Below are 21,655 nucleotides of genomic sequence, written 5' to 3' on the forward strand. Positions count from 1 at the left end.
AATAAAAAACCTACTTGTGTGTTGAATACTCTTGAGTTGCTCAAATGTTTTAAACTTCCTAAAAATTAATTTCGCTAAATATTTCAAGGAAACTAGGTGAAAACGTTGTTAACTATTGATAAAACAAGACAACTAGAGGAAGATGATATTGTTGGTTTGCCTTTGTTCAATTCGGACTGTGAATCTTACTTAGGCTTAAAACCAAAACATTTAGCCGTCATAAAATTTTTACGTAGATCATTGCGCTCTTCTACGTAATAAACTATCCAGGAAACTATTTGTCTTCTTAGAGTCCGCTGTGGTTGGCGTATTATCAGAGTAGGATTCACCAGGGCAATCATCATTATCTACTGTAAAAGAGCTGCTTTTATCCATCCTTGAATTTTCCTCGCAAGATGTGTTCTCAGCTTCTTCCGGCTCATAAACCAAAGAGAAGCCACACTTCATCACCTCGCATTCTGCAACCGTGCTTGTACCATTTGTCACTTCAAATCTAAGAGAAACAGAATCGACTGATGAATGTTGTTGACGTTTCTTGATGTTGAACCAAGTGGTGTAGCCAATGAAGACATGTTCAGACTTAACCGTATGTGGCTCTTCGTCTGGTTCGGACCAACCACCAACAATGAAACTTTCCGAGCTCAAAGAGACATTAGTAAACTCACAGGTACATTTCACTTGGAGACTGTTGTTTTGGTCTGTGCACCCGTTGAACGAGACTACAACAGATAGAGCTATCCCAGTGATTCTTTCTTCATTCCAACCTTGAGGAAGCTCCAGCTCTAAGACTGATCCCAATGCTTTGTGGTTAAACCATGCAGGTACTTCACATCCAGGAAAGCAAGTACTGATCAAGGCTTTGAAGACAAAATCCTGCAAAAAATTAAAGTAATGCCATCATAAAATGTGGATAGATAATAGAGAACACAAGAAAAAGAGGATTCAAATTACCTGATTATATCGATCATCTGACATCAACTTGCTTTTCTTCTGAAAGTAAGATATGATAGCATTTTTTGAGGTTTGTTCCAGTTCGTGACAGTTAGTGAAAATGAAGGTGGAATGAATCTGCTCTGTTGGCATAAGAAGAGTCACTGGACTTTCAAGCGTTCTTAGTGAAGTACAATCATGTGCATTTAAGCATTGGAGTTTCGGTGGAAGCCTCGAAAGAGATGTGAGATTCTTACAACACTTTAACTCGAGCCACTTGAGATGGAGTAGTTCATCCATGTCAAATTGTATGCTGCAGATTGTATCATTTCTGCTTAAGCATAGACGTCGCAGTGAAGATAAATAGGTAATGTTGGCTGGTATCTCTGCTATTGATGTTTCGTCTAGCAGTAAGACCCGCAACTTTACCATGTTCTCCTTATCAATCGAGAAACTATTGAGCCTTGAACAACGAGAGAGTTTGAGTTCTTGCAGAGATCTCAGCTTCCAAATAAAATCAGGAAGAGTCGCAAGATATTTGCAGTCCTTCAAATTCAAGAAGATTAGTCCGTGGAGATTACCAATGGCAGGAGGAAGTCCATCTATTGCAGTGCCGTTTAAGTACAGAGTTTCAAGACTTCCTGAAATCACCTCAAACGTGTGAAACTTTGAGCAGTCGCTGAGAATGAGAGTTTTTAGAGAATCCATAGTAATCTTTGGCAGAGACAAGAGACTTGTGCATCCTCTTAGGTTTAGGAAAACAAGATTCTTCATCTTTTGCATCTCCTCAGGTAGCCCTTTCAAACTCTTGCAGCCTTCAAGGTTTAATCTCAAAAGATTTGGGGCATCTGATAGACCTAAAATGGAACTTAAGTTACTCGAGTGACTTAAATCGACCCATTTCAGGTTCGGTGCAACCTGTGACGACCAAGCAGAATTAAATACCATCAGTCAAAATATATGCAAGACCAATCTAGTATACGATTGATTAGAGAGATACAAACCTTAGCACAGTTCCATACTCTAGTAATCTTGCTGTAAGGCAACCTAAGATCGATAAGATTCTTGGGTTCAAAGTCTGATGGAAGTTCATTCCCTGGAAAATTCACCCAGTCGAGATATCGTACAATATTATCTTCTGGAAACTCAATTCCATCTGGTAAATTTAATTTGCACTCAACTTCACGGTGCTTAGGACCGAGAGAATAGTAGATTTTCAGGTATCGTAGACTTCTCATACCAACAAACGCTTGGTTGTGTAAGGGCTTTTCTTCCATTTTGGACATGTCTAAGATAATACCTCTAACTTTCTCCTTTCCCTGTTGATCAAATAATCAATAGAAGTGTTATTTCAAGTACATATGAAACTCTTGCAATAAATAAAGTCTTGCAATAGAAGTTGTCTCACCTCTTTGTTTTTCAACGTATTAGTAGACCCTGCAAATCTTGAAGGAAATAGCCAATATTTCCCTCCACTTGTTTTTGCAAGCTCCTTGGCCATTGTAATTAGAAGATCATGCATCTCAACTCGACCATCAGATAGTCTAATTAAGAACTTATCTAAAAGATCGCTAAGTTCGTTCCTAGCTCCGACATATTCAGGGCCAGAAGAATCGAGTAAACTTCTGATGTAGTGCTCATCTTGTGATCTAAAGAAATTGGCTATGTCAAGAAACGCATCTTTCTGCTGCTCGTTTAGTTCATTAAAACAGATTCTCAACTGTCTTCCAATATTCTGGTTGGAACATTGTGTGAGTGTTCCAAGTCTTGCTTCCCAGTGACTCTTGTCTTTCCCACAAAGCTCCTCACCAAATGCCTTGAGAGCTAATGGGTTACCTCCAGAAAAGTCCACGAACTTTCTAGACAGTTCCATGAAACTTCCCTCGAGAGTAGTACACATTTGAGCTCTAAATAGCTCCAAGCCCTCTCTCTCATTCAACTCAGGGACCTCATAGAGATCGCAAGCCAGTCCCTCGAGGATTGACTTGTCTCGTGTTGTGATGACGATCCTGCTCCCTTTCTTAATCCAGTCCTGGTTCCTAATAACCTCATCAATTTGTTCCCGGTCAATAACATTATCGAGAATAACCACGATCTTATATTTTCCAAGGCGCTTCATCCAAGACTCAACTGCATTTTGATCCGCGCATCGTAATTTGAGATCATCTTGATCTAGTAAACCTTCCACAAGCCTCTTCTGTAGCCACTCTGCTCCCTGCTCCTTGGACTTCTGACGCTCGAACTGGATGAACACACAATAAATGATCCGGTTCTTAAGCTTGTCGAAGAGTTTCTTGGCAAGATAGGTTTTGCCGATTCCGGGCATCCCGACGAGTCCAAGAATACGAGTATCGTTATCATTGCAATGAACATCCAACTTTCCTTCCAGTTCCTTTAGGCGTTGTTCCCCTGGTTCAGTATTGTTTGATGATATGGTAAGACATTTTTTGGGCTTAGGGTTTACTCCTCCCCCATTATGTGGTTTAGGGTTTTTTCCTCTTTTTGAGGAAATTGCGCCTAGGGCATTCTTAACATGTGTGACGATTGTTGACAAGAAATCGTCCTCCTTACTGTAAACAAAAAAAAAAGGTATGAGGGACGCTTATTTTTCAAACCAATGTACCATCCATATTCCGTATAATTACATTCTAAATTAGAAATTTATCAACAAATTATGTTATTTACAAGAATCCCAATAAAAAATTTGAAATTAATCTAAATAAATAAGAGAATTCCAAAAACAAATTTTAAATGTTATATAATAAAAAACTTAATGTAATTGATAAAACCAATATTTTAAAAACAAATTCAGAATTTGTTGGATTCTTTATAAAAAAATTATCAAACTCATGGTACTAAATTGTTATTCTTATAAATTTATATAATATGAATCTTATATAGATTTTATGATTTATATCTATCTTTTTGTGTTTTTTTTCTTCTCTTTCTTTACTTTTCAATTTTAGTAGTTCGCATTTAAAAAATACAATTTATTTTTTCTTTTCTGAAATAGATAATCAACAGTAGAAAGTTTATATATTACTTCTTCCATTTTATAATAGAGATCCATTAATATAAGTTTTTTTAGAATTTTGTTTTTGTTTCAGATTATAATTTAGCACAATATCAAAAAAAAAATGAAATTTGTTTTTCATGTGCGCGGAAACGAACTAGCTAACTTAAATTCTAGTATTATTTAAATTATATGCAATTTATCTTCAATTATTTAACTAAATTTTTCTGTTTTCTTTTTTAATTTGTAAATATACTTGTTATATATTGTTTCTCTCCAAATTTGATGAAGAATACTTTTAATCTCTTTAAATTAAAAGTATGAAGAAAGATGAATTTCAATTCCAAAATTACTAGTAAATGCTGTATGTTTAAGGAATAAAGAGGAACTAGATTCTAACCCCGTGCATCCGCACGGGAATATTTTTTATTGTTTACGAATTTTGTAATATAATTTGTGTTTTTGAGTTTAGATATAATTATTTTTATAAATATTTTTTTAATAAGTGAAAATATTGATTTTTGTGTTTAGATATATTTTTATAGTATTAAAATTAATTATGATTATAAAAATATAATTTTAACTCATCCGATAATATTATATTAAATGTGCTTCTGATTTAGTACTTGCTTCCAAACACTCCTAATTTTTTTTAAATGTTTAAAAATAGTTTTAATAATTATTTATATTTAATTTCGAAAATTAGTTATTAATTTAAATATTTTTAGAATTCCTTAAATATAGGTAATTTAGATTTGATTGATTTGATTAAAAATAATAAAGCAGATATTAATTTAGATTTAATTTAAATATTCTAATTTAAATAATTTCTATACTATTAAACATTTTTATCAAAAATATTTAGAATTTTTGAAAAAAATAATTCACATATAAAAAATAATGGTCATATTTGAAATATAAAATATTTATAATGATGTAAATGATATGATATTTATATTGCTTATATAATATATTTACGATTATGATTTATTTACAAATTAATAATAAAATAATAAGTAAAATTCAAATGTATAATTTAAATATTAAAAATATATTTTTTAAAATTTATAGAACTAAAAATATATATAAAAATCGGGTTAAAAATATTTTGTTAACTAAAATCACTAATTTTGAATTATACATATATATTAAAAATATATTTTCATACAAAATAAAAACATACAAAATTAAAAATTATTGCATATACTATAATGTGGTTTGAAAAACCAGTTGTACACTCCCTTTGTTGATTAAATTTTAGAAAACTATAATACTAAATAATACTGTTAATACATCTCAAACTTTTAACAAATATTTATATTATACGGTAATACGAACAGAAAAGTTAAAATTATGTTTTTATAATAGTTCATTTTGAATTACTATCAGCGGACGGGTTAAAATTATATTTTTATAATCATAATTAATTTTAATACTATAAAAATATATCTAAACACAAAAATCAATATTTTCACTTATTAAAAAATATATTTATAAAAATAATTATATCTAAACTCAAAAACACAAATTATATTACTAAAATTCGTTAAACTATAAAAAATATTTCCGTGCGGATGCACGGGGTTAGAATCTAGTTTAACCTTTAAAAGTTATTCTTTTTGTTTTGTTTTGATAATAAAATATGGACATGATTGATAACACGTGTTATCATCTTTTTGAATTGACTATAAAACTTTTTTTTTCTTTTTGCATAGAATTTAAATGATACTATATAGCTTCCATTTCTAGAGTAATAAAGCATCTTTTTGAATTGACTATAAAACTTTTTTTTTCCTTTTTTTGTCATAGAATATAACTTTTTCGTATCTTCTACTTTGTTTTCGTATCTTCTACTTCCTGTGTATAAAAACTGTAAAGAATATTCTAGCTATTTCTAACGCCAAATATATCCATTTAACGATACTAAAAATATATAATAATTCCCTAGGAATAATTTTCTAACAGGACTAGCGTGCTCGTCTTCCTTCATTTCAATTCTACCTAAGAATGTAGTACTAAATACAACATTGCAAAGTAAATACATACCCGGTTTCTGTCAATATCAAGGCCTTTTTGCCGAGAACATTCTCCAATGCTTCGTTCCACTTAACAATCCGATTGTCTCGATTACGATCGTGACCGGGTACCCTCCAGAGATCCCAGAGATTAAGACCAAACTTTCCTGTAAGCTCCCTTACCGTGGATGTCTCCAGCTTGTAGAAGATTGGAATGACAAATAAATTGTTATTGCATCCTTCACTTTTCATGCTACATTCCTTGATCTTAACTAGCTCCTGCAAACACCAATGTGACTCCGTGTACCTACTCGATAAAACCGCCAGCGCAATCTTCGACTCCTCGATCCTTTTGAAAAGGTTTTCGAGTTCTTGGCCAGCGCCTTCATCAGTGTCTATAAAAGCGTTGATCCCTTCACTTCTCAATCTAGAATAGAGATGAGAGATGAAGGACTTACGCAGCTCATCTCCTCGGAAATTGATGAACACTTCTGGTCCTACTTTGACGTCAGAAGAGGAAAGAGTTGTCACCATCTTGAATTTTGTTTGTGGAATTTGCTTTTACTTAGATTGAATTATTCGCTCGATTTGCAACATATCCTATGATTAGACGGTCGGTTATTTATATCTCTAGCCAATTCCATCGACCACGTACTTCCTCAAGACTACAACTATCGTATATATATTATTCTTGGAGACAAGTTCTTACAACGTTAATAATCTATTTCTGAAGACAAATTCAAAATCAAGAACTCTATAGACTACACCACTTGGTCTCAAAATATATTTTCAAGAGTTGTAGATTTCGATGATAATAAGTGGCGACGTGCCGAGCGGGAGGAATATAAGAACGAGTCGGCCGTCTTCGAGTGTATACAATAACTGAACTGCTAATATTATAAAATATCACAAGTAATTAATAAAATTTTAACGTGTTAAGTTGGAGGCTTGAGATATATGATTTGTTGTCAAAGTAACAAAAACATCCAATTAAGTTTTTTTTTCATAATACAAACATAGTTTATTATCTATTTAAACGCATTTCAACCAATAAAAAACAAATGTAGAATGGAAATAATCAAAAAAAATTAAAAATTATTGAATTTTGTATTGAAAACTGAAAACATCATTTATTTGAAAACAAACATCATTTTTTTAGAACAAAAAAACAGGTGTTAATTAGACCGTATATACAACAAAGTTTTTTTTCTTATTTTCAAATAACTAAACTATGTAATTTTACTTTTAACAAAATTAATCCTAGAAGGAATTATGTAGAAATACTGTTACCTTCTCCCAAAAGGTTCTTATGTTATTATTTTGTGTCCCGAAACTCCTCTAACATTGTATACCCTTCCAGTCTCCTCTTGGCTATGAACGCAAAATTTGGGGAAGAAGAATCATTTAGAATATATGGTTTGAATGAAGTTAACTAGACAGTTACATTAAGATTTTTTTCATATCTTATATGAAGAAAAACTTTGCGATATTGATTTTGAGTCTACCCACATTCTAAAATTATATGGAGAATAGGAGTTTGAGGATTAGAATCTAGTTTTCCCTTTGTTTTTCATTCCATTTAAGGTTTTTCTTTTCATTCATTTGAGGTTTAATTTGATACATTTTATTCATTTCTTTGTTTTTATTCATTGCCAAAAGATTTCGTCATTCTTACTCGAACATACTAAATGGATTAAAATTGTTTCTTAGTTCTCTAATCATTTTTGGTCATTTTAAGATTAAATAAGCGCAGCTTACAGAATTTACCTACATGAACTCAGTCTAAAAAACATGTCCCACATGTACCTGAAGACCTCCATATCCGTGAATACCTCTATGTACCCGGATAGTTTCATGTCCCTCGAATACTTTCATCATCCAGATGTATCATGTATGATCCACCTCTAGTTTTGTAACTCATTGACCGCCACCATTCGTAAACCCCAACTTTGACTCTATAAAACTCCACATGGTCTTTCTCATGTTTGTCCTCACTCACATGGTTTCCTGGTAAGTCAACCATATATCTTTAAATTGCTTCAGTTCAAACATTCTTAATTTTGAGTTCTATATAAATAAGTGACCGAAAATATATGTGTATTGGTGACATATGTAGCCAAACACATTTTTTGAGTTCTTTTCATGCACCATTATTTATTCAGAAACCGAGGTATTTCAAGTTTCTTAGATTTTGATCCATATGTAATTTCAACGTAGTAAAATAGGTATCAAAATATATATAAAATAATTGCACTTCAAAAAGTTTTTAAAAAATAATATTTTGTGGTGCTCAACACATGTAAAACGAAAAAAATAAAAGTGAAAAGGGGAGGATGTGGTAATAATAAATGAAAAAGATATGAAAAATGACCAATCAAATTGTTTTACAAATAATGAGCATTATTATTTACACAAGGAACGGACGAGATCGTTGCTCCAGTGTTCTTTTTTACTTTCACAAACTGACGAGACCTCTGAAGTAGTATATAAACTTGAGACTTGAGAGTAGGATAAATTTTAGCTTGTAAGTGACTATAGAATGTGTGTAGATATGCTTATTAAAACAAGTGTGTAAATTTCCCTAAATAATATGTATTAATTATATCCATTTAACTAACTTTTCTCTAAAATATGTAATACCGAATGTCTCCCTACTTCAGAGAATGGAACGGGACTCATTCCAAAATATAGTTTTAGGCTTTTAGCCTTTTAGGTCACCAAAGAACAAAATGGCCTCATACTGTCTTTTTTTTTGGTTATAACAAAGTATATTATTACTTGAATTGAGTTGTTGACAACAACAACAAATTGAAGTGACTTAATCCAATGGAGTTAGTCATTTAACATACAATTATATCTTACGTTACTAGGTGGCAAACGTCAAAAAAATTGGTTCTTAATCCAATGGAATTAGTCATTTACATATATAACGTCACCGCGTATCTGGAATTTTTATTTGCAAATGGTTAGAATATACGAATCTTATTAATTTGAATATTTTAAAGTGTGGAATTTTCTCATTGGTAGCCGTTTACTGGGTTTTTGCTGAGATGCCTCATGGAAATGGAGACTCATTCCATTGACAATTGAAATGGACAACTCCGTCAATTTAAGTCATCTTGCATTAGTCTAAAATATTTTACATATTTTGATAGAACAATCCGCAGAAGACTACAATCATAATAACATAAACCCTAGTCGTCCCACCATATGATCGAAAAATACAAATATTTATTAGTTTCTTATATTGACGCAGCAACCCATGGAGGATCACTCTTATAAAACCTCGACATCTATCTCAACATGTGATCGTATATATCTTTTTTTTTTCTTTCTCATTAATGCATTAAATACTACTTTGCCCTTCATTAATGCATTAAATAACTTTTTTTTTCTAATTAATACATTAAATCAATAAAGTCAAAATTGGAATATTGTTTAAAATTCTGCATTGAAAATATAAAACGACAATCTTTGTGAAACAAAAATAAAACCTTAAAACGACACTCTTTGTGAAACGGAGGGAGTATCTCCTTTATATAAAAGAGTTTACTTTCCTGGCTTTTAAGGCTGTCCACGTCAGCAAAAAATAGGAAAAATAATCATCCAATAAAATCATTAAAACTTGCCACATCATTAAGCTCATCACCAAAACCATAATTATGATCCAACAGAGGTATTGCAACCCAAAAAGTAGAAAACACATCAGTCCATTAAATTTAGGCCCAAATCCAGCCCAACTAAAAATCTCCACCCCTTCGATCATCTTTATCGTTGCCGTTAAATTCGCAGAAAATACCAAAAATATGAATAGACAACTTCATCTAATTTACTCGCCTCCTTTTCTCCAATGAGGCCTTCTAACGATTCATCTCTCTCCCATCTGCAATACATTGGAAACAAAACATCAAGTTCAAACGACAAGCTTTTACTTCTACAAAGACGCTCTCTCTTCCAACTTTTTTTTGTTTATTTGATTTCACATCTCACTTCCTACTTTTGGTTATCAAAGACTTTTCATTACTTCAATCACATAAGCTCCTATGTTTCTTATTCTCATCTCATAATACCTCTCCAATTCCTAATTTTGCAGATAAAATCCACTCTGAAATCAATGATTTAATGAGTAGCTGCGGATTCAAAAGTTTTGAGGGTGGACTTTGTGATGATTTGTTGTTCAACAATTATCGATATAGAGTCGAAATGTCAGTTCATCTCCATTCTCCAATTGTCAAGGCGACAGGTCTGTGATAATATTTTTGCTATATTGAAAATGAAAGCGAAGGAAAATCAGCTTTATGATCGATTATTTTGGCTACATATTAGGATCAAGTCTGCATACTATCTCTTTACGTCAAATCATCTTTAATCTGTTGATTTCAGTTCATTTGGTAATTTACGTTTCTTTCTATTTCACTTAATGTTCATAGTTCATACGCTATCTTAATCTCTAGATTAACTACGCCCATAGTGGAAAGTAAAAAAAAAACCCCCAAATCGACAGCGGAACTTATCTTGCAGATCGACGGCGGCACCACTTCCCCGGAATCTACAATAGTACTTCCCGCTTTCTCCTATCTCTCAATCTCCGTTTCTGAACGTCTCTCCTTTTTAAATTTTTCCTATTTTTGAGTTTGATTTTAAAGTTCCAGTCGTAAGTGTTCTGTCTTTCCAAGTATAGTTAATCTATTTTTCTAGATATTGAGTGAATTCTCGACTTTTTGGTTTTGGGTTTCTGGGTTATTCGTTGTCAATAAGTCTCGGGTTTAGATTGTGAACCATCTGTTCTTAGTATTTTGGGGTTGGATTTTGCTTCCAATGTTGATTCTGAGATTAAATCGTAGTGTTTGCAAGGTACTGAACTGATTGCTAGAGGTAAATGCAGGAACACCAAAAAGACAACTTCAAAGTCCGATGATGTGTACTCAAGCTTACTATGAAAGCCAAATTTTCATCAACTATGTATGTCCTTTACCTTTTTTTCCCTTCCATCAAAAAGGTTTTTATTACGGTGAATCGTACTGAATATGAGATTTGTAATTTTGTTTAGAAATTTTGCAGCTTTAACGGTTGATGGTAAGGAGAACACAGAACAAGTCCAATGCAGTGCCAGTGATATTGAAGAGGCAATATCTTTATTAAAGTGATATTTCATAAATTGCAGCTTTAACGGTTTACCTTTATTAAAGTGATATTTCATAAATTAAGTGTTCAAATTAGTATGATTTTCTGAAATACTACTATATTCATTGTTAATTTGGCAACTTACTATATATTTTATTGTATTAATCTTTCAGAAAAAATAGTATTGATAATGATATTAATATGAATATTATGAACACTATAAAATTAAAATATATTATAACAACAAAAAACCCGCGCGTAGCACGGGGCAAATACTAGTAATAGAAATAATTATAGTTATTGATTGTTAATTTTCGTTATAAGAAACAAATACTGGTCTTAATTTTAGTTATAATCTCTTTTGAGATTTTGTTTATTGAAAATTTTGTAATATTAATTGCTATTAATTAAAGGGCTCATTGGATACATATTGTTTAAATACTACTGCGATATGTTATACATTTATCATATTGTAATATTTTTAATGATACATTTATGTTTAAATGTTGGGAGAGTTTTAGATTAACCTCAATAAAAAAAAGTCCAACACCAAAATAACTTCTTTTTCTCTCTCCAACTTCCGTCATAATTCTATCTCTCTCTTCAAGCTATTAACGAAAATGCCATTATAAACCCATTATTTTGATTTTTAAAATATTGGTTAAAGTCTCCTTGGACCTTCTAAAACCCTTTTTATTACGATAATGCCATCTTCTTCAATATCTTCAACCACCATGAACAACCCAAAAATGGAATAAATGCTTCTCAACCGATTTTAAAGCTGTAATAAGTTAATATGAGAGCTCATACACTCATAACCTTCCTTATTCTTTCCTAATTTCTTCTCCAAAAATTCTGGGCTGAGTTACAATGTCAAAAGTTATACATTTTTAGTGATTTCAGCTTAATCGAGACATGTGTTGTTTTTTTGTGAAATTCAGAGTTCCGGGTGCATGAGAGACCTAAAAACGAACTCAAAACCGATATAGGTAATGATACACTTCAATTTTGGTAATATCTATATCTGTATCGCGAAAGTCTAGTAGACTTCATTTAACATAAGGTTAGTTTTGCAATTGACTTTTTAAAATTTGTAACCAGTAGACTTTAGTAGATTCTTCTGAAATCTACTCGATATCCTTTGAAAACAAAAAAAAAACGTAGTAGACTTCGTTTGAAGTCGCAAGAAGTTTACGGAGAAAAAGAGGTTATTTTTGTAGTTGACCGTATTTTGACTTTTTAATTGTTGTTATTTTGTGACGTCTACTATTGAAGTCTGTCCAAGAAGTCTAATTTAAGTTACTTTTGTATTTTGACCAAAAACGTAGAGGTCATTTTTGTGTTTGACTAAAATTGAAAAAAAAAAGAAAAAAATTAGAAATTTCCGAAAATTGAAGTAGACTTCAGAAAGAAATCTAAAAAGGTAGACTTCTGGTTCTCACTAGATATGCTCCTAGTTTCTACTGCAATAGAACAGTGATGTAGTTGTAATATAAAGGATTCGAAATCCAGAGGACCAATGTTACTCTATGAATTTGTGAGGATTGAATTAAAGCTAAGACGAAAGATGGTTTGTTTTGAAAACTAAAAAGTAACAGAATGGCAAACAACGATTTAAATTCAAATTAAAACAAGCACTAGACCAAAGCAATTCGCAGGAATTTCAGAGATAAGAACCAGATGACTATTCAGGGCACAAGTGTAATGCAAGTCTCGAACTCAAACAGAAAAGCTTATCGATCCACTGTCGTGATCTCGATAACTTTGTCTAACAACCTAAATCCTAAACTGTCGTTTGAACCTAGAAAATTGCAGACAAGCATTAGCTAGCAGGTTTGATCTGTTCACAATTTGCCTTAACTTCAACTGTCGTTGGCTAAGGACAAATCGCTCACCAATGTTTATTCTAGCAACCTATTACACTTTTGATGAATAGATTGACCTAAAATCGCAGATTGAGTGATCAATTCAACCTAAGCATTAAGTCTAACAATGGTGAAGACAATAGATATCAAGCCCTATTTGCATCTAATCCTCTAACTCATGAAATCCTTTGAACGCTTTAATCTAGCTAAGAGATCTACTCAGACATGGAGAAAAGAAACACAGAAACAGATGGAAAGGAATTCATGAATTAAAATCGCAGAAGAGATAATAGGGTTCAGAATTCTTCTCAAAGTGTAGCAGATTTCTTCTCCCAAAAGCTTACAAGTAAAAACTCTATGGTTCAGGAAATTGTAAAAAGAAAGCGTAGAAAGTCTGTAGAAAAACGTGATTCTAAAACACAGGCGGCTGTGGGCTTTTTATTCTCTTTCTCCTCCCAAAATTAGGTAAAAGTCGATTTCCTTATTTTTCTCCCGTCTGGAGCAGGTGCTCTACGAAGGGTCCAAACCGGGAGCAGGTGCTCCGGGGATGATTTCTCCAAAAACGTGTGAAATAGCTCCTTATTGCTCAAATTCATCTCTTTTTGCTCCAATGCCTCCTAAACACTCCAATCCTTTGATAAGGCCTCTAAGTCACCTGAAACTTCCTGAAAAGACTCCAAAAACTCCTAAAACAATTAGTAAACACAAGTTAGAATGAGTCAAAATCTCCACTCATCAACTCCCCCGAACTTGAATCCTTGTTTGTCCTCAAACAAACTCAAATTCAACTCCAAAAGAATGACTGGATAAAGCTGGGAACTCGCAAAACTCAAAAGACCGTAAACCTGACCAAGGCATGTGACAATCTGCTGCAAAATCAATCAAAACTCTAACCTCCATGTACTTCTCCGTAGACGCTGCAGCTTTCCAAGTTAGTCCCTCAATTTCATAACATCATCCATGTCCCATCATCGCTGAGTCTCATCGATAAAACCAGTGCTAAGGACCTTCTAGACTCGTTCCCATACTTATACCTCAACAAATTGACCATACTACACAAAAGTGCCTTTCCTCTCCCCCGAACTTATTCACTTTTCAAGCTGTTTCGTTTTTTTTTTTTTTTTTTTTTTTCGGCACATATAACAAGGTTCAAAGACGCGAGTATTGATGGTGATTGCCACCGAATCCCCGGTTTGTCCCCTCATCATATATCAAAGGTGTAGGCGAATAATGGGGTCACAGGAAATTTTCCTACCCCTCGCTTCCATCCCTTGTGTGATCATTCCACTTTAGAAGTAAAATAATGGGATCCTTGGAAATTTTCCTAACCCTTTACTTCTAAAAGAAAATCATATCAATCTTTTCTGCCTTTTGATCATTTTTTTTTTTTTAGAAACAGCCTGAAACAATGCTTAGAACATGAGAGAGGAATACCAAATCTATCACACAGGTCTTTATTTGTCAGGTAAGAATGAGGAGTCAAGCCCTATGAGCACTAACCTGATCGATGAGGAAAATGAAGAGCTGAGAAATTAGCTCAGGTTCATCGGATGTGTCAAGAATTTTGGGCTCCTCTAGACTACTGCTTTGTCTTTGGATTTTCCATTAGTCGATCTAGATGATTCTGCAGCAATAATCACTAGAAGAAGATGGTCAAGATTCACAAATGGTCTGAAATCATCATAGAATTGGTCCTCATTCCCACAAGCTTTGACTTGACTCATATAACTAACTGACTCAAAGAAACAAAATAACTCAAAGAAACAAACTAAAACTGACTCAAGAAAAACACAAGAAACAAAAGATGACAAGATCCTCCCCCGAACTTATTATACACCGTCCCTGGTGTACAAATAGGAGCAGAGAAAAATCTTGTCGAAACAAATAAAAGAAAAGAAACCAAAGCGGATAATACAATGGTGGTAGAGAGATGTTACTAGCGGTCAGTGAGTGGTGGTGTCCTCCGGGCTCTCACTACCAGATCCACCAGTGCGACGTCGGCGTCTCGGGTGCCTCTCCGGAGAACTGGCTGCGGTCGCTGTTCTGCTACGACATCCACTGGTAAGCATCTGCAACAACCTCTTCATGAGGCTGTTGTTCTTCTTTGTAGACGCGACCATCCACCTCCGAAACTCTGCATCATCAGGATCATCAGAGATAGGAGCTAAATCGAACTCACCAGCATCAGCTGAAACGTAGTCAGGCAGCTCCTCATCTCCCTGCGGTGAATGTGGATAGCGTGAAGAACTGGCGCGAGCAGGTGCTCCGGAACTCGAAGCAGGTGCTCCAGATTTCGGAGCGGGTGCTCCGTCTTGTGTTGCATCAGCTAAGAGGGGCACCTCCATCAGGAAACGCAGGTTAGCTGCAGTGTTTAGCGCAGTCATGGCAGGATTTGGGAGAGGCGTGCGCTGTGCAACTCCGTAAGCACCTTTGTAGCTGTAGGTGTTCTCATCGCATAGAAAACCTGAAGTCAGCAGATGGGCTGTGTCCATTCTCCTTCGGCTCACATCTTTTGTAGCATACCGAAGAGGAATATGAGCAAAAGTGAAAAGCGCTGTGAGGAGACTCCCAATGTAAATGACCTGCGAGCTACCAAAAGGTTTGGTCCGCACTGCGCATATGGTTTGCGCCAGCTGAACGCCAAAGTTGATACTGTGCTCGACCGGGACACTGACGCTGTAAGAGTCTGCAACCAAATCACCACAACCAAAGTAAAGCAACATCAAAACATCCAGCGCTACCTTATTCCCAGAATCGCGGTTGAACAGCATGTTGTTGAAGATTTTCGCACAGATTCGAACAGCTGGGTGGCGAATGACTGATACGCTTGCCGTGTTTGACTTGTAGTGGCCGGAGGCGATGGTTTGCCAAAATTGGTTGGCAACCTCGAACTTACTCGGGAAGCGCAGCTCTTTGTCCTCGTCGTGAAACCCGTAAGCCATGCAAAACGTTGCCATGTCGATGCTATAGCGCTTCCCTTCAGCAAAGAAAGTGAAAGTCGCTTCATCGGCCTTTGGCTTCTTCGGATTTGCGTACCTCAATTTTGCAGACGCGAGGCATTGGCAGACCAGATCAGGGTAGAGATCGTCGTCCTCGAAAGCGAGTTGCGTCAGCTTCGTATTGCGCAAGATGATGCTCACCTCATCGAAGATTCCCAACCGTTTTAGTGTGTCTGTGCACATCACTAAGGTTGGTTGCAGTTTGATGTTGAGCAGCTTGTTGTAATAGAACGAGTCCGTTTGGTCCCACTGCTCGTCCGATTGCTCGGGTATCAACTCATCAGGCAATTCGATCAGTGTGTTTTCTTCGCGAGGCCATGGATACGTCGATGAGGTAGGTTTACTTCCCTCACCGTTCTTCTTCTTTCCCTTCTTCTTGAACATTGTTCTGGGAGGCATTCCTGGAAGCGCCAAACACCCTGGCCGAGCAGGTGCTCCAAACTAGAGCAGGGTGCTCCGGTGGGTTGGTCCCTCCTTCTTCTTCTTTTCACCTCCATCGCTGAAAACCTCTCTACCTGCTTTATCTCTTTTTTTTTTTTTTTTTTTTTTTTTTTTTTTTTTTTGGAAAAACAAAGAACTTAAAAACAAAGTTAGTAGCTAAGAATAAAAGACACAAAGTTAGAGACTCTTACCGGTGGGTTGCCTCCCACCAAGCGCTTGTTTTAAGTCATTAGCTTGACTTGGAAAGCCATTTAGGCTTGAGGAGGATCGCTTAAGGTGACTGATTCACCTTGTGCGATATTTGGACCAGCAAGGTATGGTTTCAACCTCTGTCCATTGACAACAAACTCGCCTCCTTTAGTGTCCAGCAACACTACAGCTCCATATGGTCGAACCTCCTTGATGGTGAATGGTCCAGACCATCTCGATCTCAGCTTCCCTGGAAACAATTTCAATCTAGAGTTAAAGAGCAATACCGGATCGTTTGGTGCAAAGCTTCTGTTGAGGATCCTCTTGTCATGAAAAGCTTTTGTCCTCTCTTTGTAAATCTTCGAGTTTTCATAGGCCAGGTGCCTAATTTCCTCCAGCTCATGTAACTGCATTACTCTCCTCTGCTGAGCACTCTTTGCATCGAAATTCAGCAGCTTCACTGCCCAAGCAGCTTTGTACTCAAGTTCCACTGGAAGATGACATGCTTTTCCATACACCAAGTGGAATGGTGTAGTCCCCAAAGGTGTTTTGTAAGCTGTTCTGTATGCCCAAAGAGCATCATCAAGCTTCACTGCCCAATCCTTCCTTGTGGTGCTCACAGTCTTCTGCAGAATGTTCTTGATTTCCCTGTTGGAAACCTCAACTTGCCCACTCGTCTGAGGATGGTATGGGGTCGCCACTTTATGCCTTACACCATTCTTCCTCAACAAGTTTTCAAAGACTTTGTTGATGAAGTGAGAGCCTCCATCGGGACTAGCCAGAGCTTCCACCCACTTTGATACATAGTCAACTGCCACCAGAATATACTCATTCCCATAAGATCATTTGTGGGACTAGCCAGAGCTTCCACCCACTTTGATACATAGTCAACTGCCACCAGAATATACTCATTCCCATAAGTCCTCCTGCTGATGTTCCCTTGTCTCTGACATGTGTCACACCTGGAGATAAAACTCGCTGCATCTCGAAACATCGTCGGCCACCAATACCCAGCTTGGAGAATTTTCGACACAGTCTTGAAAGTGGCGAAGTGACCTGCATAAGAGGATCCATGGCAATGAAACAACACTCCTGGTATCTCCTCGTCAGCTACACATCTTCTGAAGATTCCATCAGAGCAATGCCTGTATAAATAAGGCTCGTCCCAAAAGTAGTGCCTCACATCCTTTAGAAACTTCTTCTTTTTGTTTCCCACAAAACCTGCAGGTTCCTGCTCTGCAGCAAGGTAATTTGCAATCTCTCCAAACCATGGGAAATCAGAATGCCGATCTATGTCAACTTGGTTGCAAAAACTCGTGAGAGCAGGTGCTCCGGTGGGGAGCAGGTGCTCCGGTGGGGAGCAGGTGCTCGTCGAACCCAGAAACTTCTATGGCGTAAACTTGTTCATCAGGAAGGCTGTCATTTAGTGGAATGTCATCATCTATCCTCAGCCTCGACATGTGGTCTGCAACACCATTATCAATCCCTTTTTTGTCTTTAATCTCCAAATCAAACTCCTGCAGCAAAAGGATCCATCGAAGGAGCCTTGGCTTGGCATCCTTCTTCGTCAACAGGTATTTCAGAGCTGCATGGTCTGTGTGAACAACAACTTTCGACCCAACAAGGTAGGACCTGAACTTCTCAAAAGCATAAACCACTGCAAGAAGCTCCTTTTCAGTTGTGGCATATCTGCACTGAGCCTCGTCGAGTGTTCGGCTAGCATAATAGATGACGTGGAGCCTCTTTTCTTTCCTCTGTCCTAGCACTGCTCCCACTGCATAATCACTAGCATCGGTCATGACCTCAAAAGGTAGTTCCCAATCTGGTGGCTGGACAATAGGAGCGCTGACCAAAGCTCCTTTTATCCTGTGAAATGCCTCCAAACATGCATCATCAAACTCGAATTTCACATCCTTGCACAGCAGCTGCGTCAGGGGCCTGGCAATCTTCGAGAAATCTTTGATGAAGCGTCTGTAAAAACCTGCATGGCCCAGAAAACTGCGAACCCCGTTGACTGATGTTGGTGGCTGCAGACTCATCATCACCTCGATCTTTGCCCTGTCCACCTCGATCCCTTTCTCTGAGATTTTGTGCCCCAGCACGATCCCATCTCTTACCATGAAATGGCATTTCTCCCAGTTAAGCACCAGATGCTTCTCCTCACACCGCTGCAAGACCCTGCACAGATTAGACAAACAGACAGAAAAGGAGCTTCCATAGACAGAAAAATCGTCCATGAAAACTTCCATTATGTCTTCAATCAGGTCAGTGAAAATCGACATCATGCAGCGTTGGAATGTTGCTGGAGCATTACACAACCCAAATGGCATTCTGCGATATGCAAAAGTGCCATAAGGACATGTGAATGTCGTCTTCTCCTGGTCATCCGGGTGGATTGGGATCTGAAAGAAACCTGAATAACCATCTAAGAAACAGTAATAAGGATGGTTAGCCAAGCGTTCAAGCATCTGATCGATAAATGGTAAAGGATAATGATCTTTGCGAGTTGCAGCATTCAATTTCCTGTAATCTATGCACATTCGATGCCCAGTAACAGTTCTAGTTGGTATCAATTCATTCCTATCATTTTTTATCACAGTGATGCCACCTTTCTTAGGAACTACATGAACCGGACTAACCCAATTACTATCTGAAATTGCATAGATCACACCAGCTTCTAGAAGTTTCATTATCTCTTTCTTTACAACATCTTGTAGATTCGGGTTTAACCTCCTCTGATGTTCTACAGAAGTCATTGATTCATCTTCTAGATGTATTCTATGCATGCAAAGATCAGGAGAAATCCCTGGAATGTCATCTAGTGAATATCCTATAGCTTTCCTATACTTTCTAATTTCACAAACAAGCAAGGCAATCTCTACATTGTTCAATTCAGAGTTCACTATCACAGGGAATGTCGAATTGGGTCCTAGAAACGCGTACCTGAGCCCCACAGGAAGGGGTTTGAGCTCAAGCTTTGGAGCTCTCAATTCGCTCCAAGGTCCATCGATCAAACCGTCGGGAGCAGGTGCTCCAGGATTCAGAGCAGGTGCTCCGTCGGCCTTTTCTGCAGGTGAGCTCTCCTTGCCTTCCAAGCTCATGTAAGCCACCTGCCTTTGCATCCTCGTGCTTGCATTCAGCATTTTTGCAAACCCATCGGCTTCTTCACTCAAATACCCATGTTCTCCTTCAGCTTTGGTGAGTGCAACTTCGAGAGGATCGATGGCCAAAACCTCTTCAGCAACCTCTTCAGCAATGCCTGAACCATCATCTATGACAAATGTCTGTCCGTCCAGCATTGGTTTCTTGAAGAGTTTATTCATCTCAAATCGCACCACCATATCTCCCAGCTGGAGATCTATCACTCCTTCTTTCACATCTATGATTGCACCAGCTGTGCATAAGAAGGATCGACCCAATATCAAAGGATCCTTGGGTTCCTCGTCAAGCTCCAGAACCACAAAATCTGCTGGAATGAGTGTATCACCTATCTGAACATGCAGATCCTCAAGTATACCAACAGGGAATTTGGTTGATCTATCAGCAAATACCAGCGAGATTTTCGTCGGTTTGAATCTGGTGTAACCTAATCGCTTGGCTACAGAGTAAGGCATCAGATTCACACTTGAACCTAGATCGCAGAGAGACTTTGCAAAAAGTACATTCCCAATCCTAACTGAGAGAACAAACCTTCCTGGATCACTTCTCTTCTTCAGCACTTTGTTATGAAGCACAGCACTGCACTCCTTCGAAACCATCATGACACTTTCTTCCTCAACAGCTCTCCCAGACACCAACCCCTTCATGTATCTTTTAAGGGCTGGTATCATCTGAACAGCATCAGCTAGAGGGAGTTTTACAGTCAAATCCTTCAGCATCTCCCTGCACTTTGCATCCTCTAAGTCTTTGCGAGACTTCTTTGGTGGAACTGGGTAAGGTACCTTAGGCGTGTAAACTCTTGCAGGAATGTTTGCTGGGGCAGGTGGCTGGAGCAGGTGCTCCCTCGTTGGCTCAGGGTGCTCCCTCGTCAAATCTGCGTCTGGAGCAGGTGCTCCAGCTTTTGGAGCAGGTGCTCCGATGGAGGAAGAGTGCTCCTTCGTCTTTTTTACGTCATGAGCTGGTTCCTCTTCTTGGAGCAGGTGCTCCACGTCCTTTTTCTTCCTCTTTTCTGAGACAGAGCTTGTTGGTGCAGCATGTAGAGTCTTCCCACTTTTAAGCTCAATAGCATTCACAAACTCATTCCTGGGGTTTTCACCTTTTCCAGGGAGAGTTCCAGGTGATCTCTTCACAGCTTCTGCAGTCTGAGCTACCTGAACATCCAGCTTCTTCACATGAGTCCACACAGCCTCATACTTGCCATTCAAATCATTGTACATGGTGTCCACTTTGGCATTAATCTCCATGGAAGACTTTTGCTGATTAACCAGCAGCTGTTGCATCAAGTTTTTCAGCTCATCCTGCGAGTTATTCGAGGAACTCGAAGAAGGCTGTAGACTTGTGAAAGGCAACTTCGGCTGATTTCCACCTTGAAATCGATTCTGATTGGTGATGAACTGCTTTCCTTGGAAGTTGCTGGAGAAGTTCTTCTGAAATCCTGACTGATTCTGCACTCCTTGCTGCGGATAGACCTGATCCTGAGGGTTCTCAACGTTGTTGCTTCTGTAGGATAAATTCGGGTGGCTTCTGAAGTTGTTGAAACTGCGATTCTGCACATACCCTTGTCCATTCACGAAATTTACCTCCATCTGATCATTATTCTCTGCATCTACAAACTCTTGAGCAAGAGGTGCATCACCAACCTCATCAGCAAAATGCACAGATCTCTGGTTCTCTCTCAACAGCAGATTCACCTTTGTTGTAAGCTCATCGATTTTGCTCAACTCCACACTATGAACTGATTTGCTAGACCTGTCATACTCTTGGGATTTGTTGCTGGAGCTTGCAGCTAAGTTCTCAATCAACTCATAAGCAGCTTCTTTGGACTTAGTCATGAAATCGCCATTGCTAGCTGCATTCAAAGCATTCCTGTAATCCCAGTTGACACCATCATAAAAGGTTGACAGGATCTGCTCATCAGAG

At 37.1% G+C, this 21,655-nt stretch overlaps 1 protein-coding gene and 1 long non-coding RNA gene across 2 annotated transcripts; one reads left to right on the top strand and one right to left on the bottom strand.

The window, feature by feature from the left end:
- Positions 1-237: 237 nt before the first annotated feature.
- Positions 238-6,492, bottom strand: LOC18016299 (disease resistance-like protein CSA1). The gene is made up of 5 exons (XM_024155343.1): positions 5,990-6,492; positions 2,332-3,500; positions 1,935-2,260; positions 952-1,848; positions 238-873 (listed from the first exon to the last, which is right to left on the bottom strand). The coding sequence occupies exons 1-5, from the start codon at positions 6,490-6,492 to the stop codon at positions 238-240; spliced, it is 3,531 nt and encodes a 1,176-aa protein (XP_024011111.1).
- Positions 6,493-9,819: 3,327 nt separating this feature from the next.
- LOC112086424 lies at positions 9,820-11,130 on the top strand. Its single transcript, XR_002899526.1, has 4 exons — positions 9,820-10,201; positions 10,413-10,515; positions 10,844-10,920; positions 11,009-11,130. It is a non-coding gene; the product is annotated as an uncharacterized LOC112086424 (long non-coding RNA).
- The last annotated feature ends 10,525 nt before the right edge of the window (positions 11,131-21,655 follow it).

The sequence above is a fragment of the Eutrema salsugineum genome, unplaced genomic scaffold (genome assembly GCF_000478725.1).
Source record: "Eutrema salsugineum unplaced genomic scaffold, Eutsalg1_0 scaffold_20, whole genome shotgun sequence".
NCBI lineage: Eukaryota > Viridiplantae > Streptophyta > Magnoliopsida > Brassicales > Brassicaceae > Eutrema > Eutrema salsugineum.

Excerpts from the sequence above, each read along its gene's own strand:
- LOC18016299 (XM_024155343.1), bottom strand. The coding sequence starts at position 6,492 with ATGGTGACAACTCTTTCCTCTTCTGACGTCAAAGTAGGACCAGAAGTG. Across the intron at positions 2,261-2,331 it reads GAAAAACAAAGAGGTGAGAC|TTGATCAACAGGGAAAGGAG; the intron begins AACTTCTATTGC and ends TCTATTGATTAT. Across the intron at positions 1,849-1,934 it reads GAGTATGGAACTGTGCTAAG|GTTGCACCGAACCTGAAATG; the intron begins GTTTGTATCTCT and ends TGGTCGTCACAG.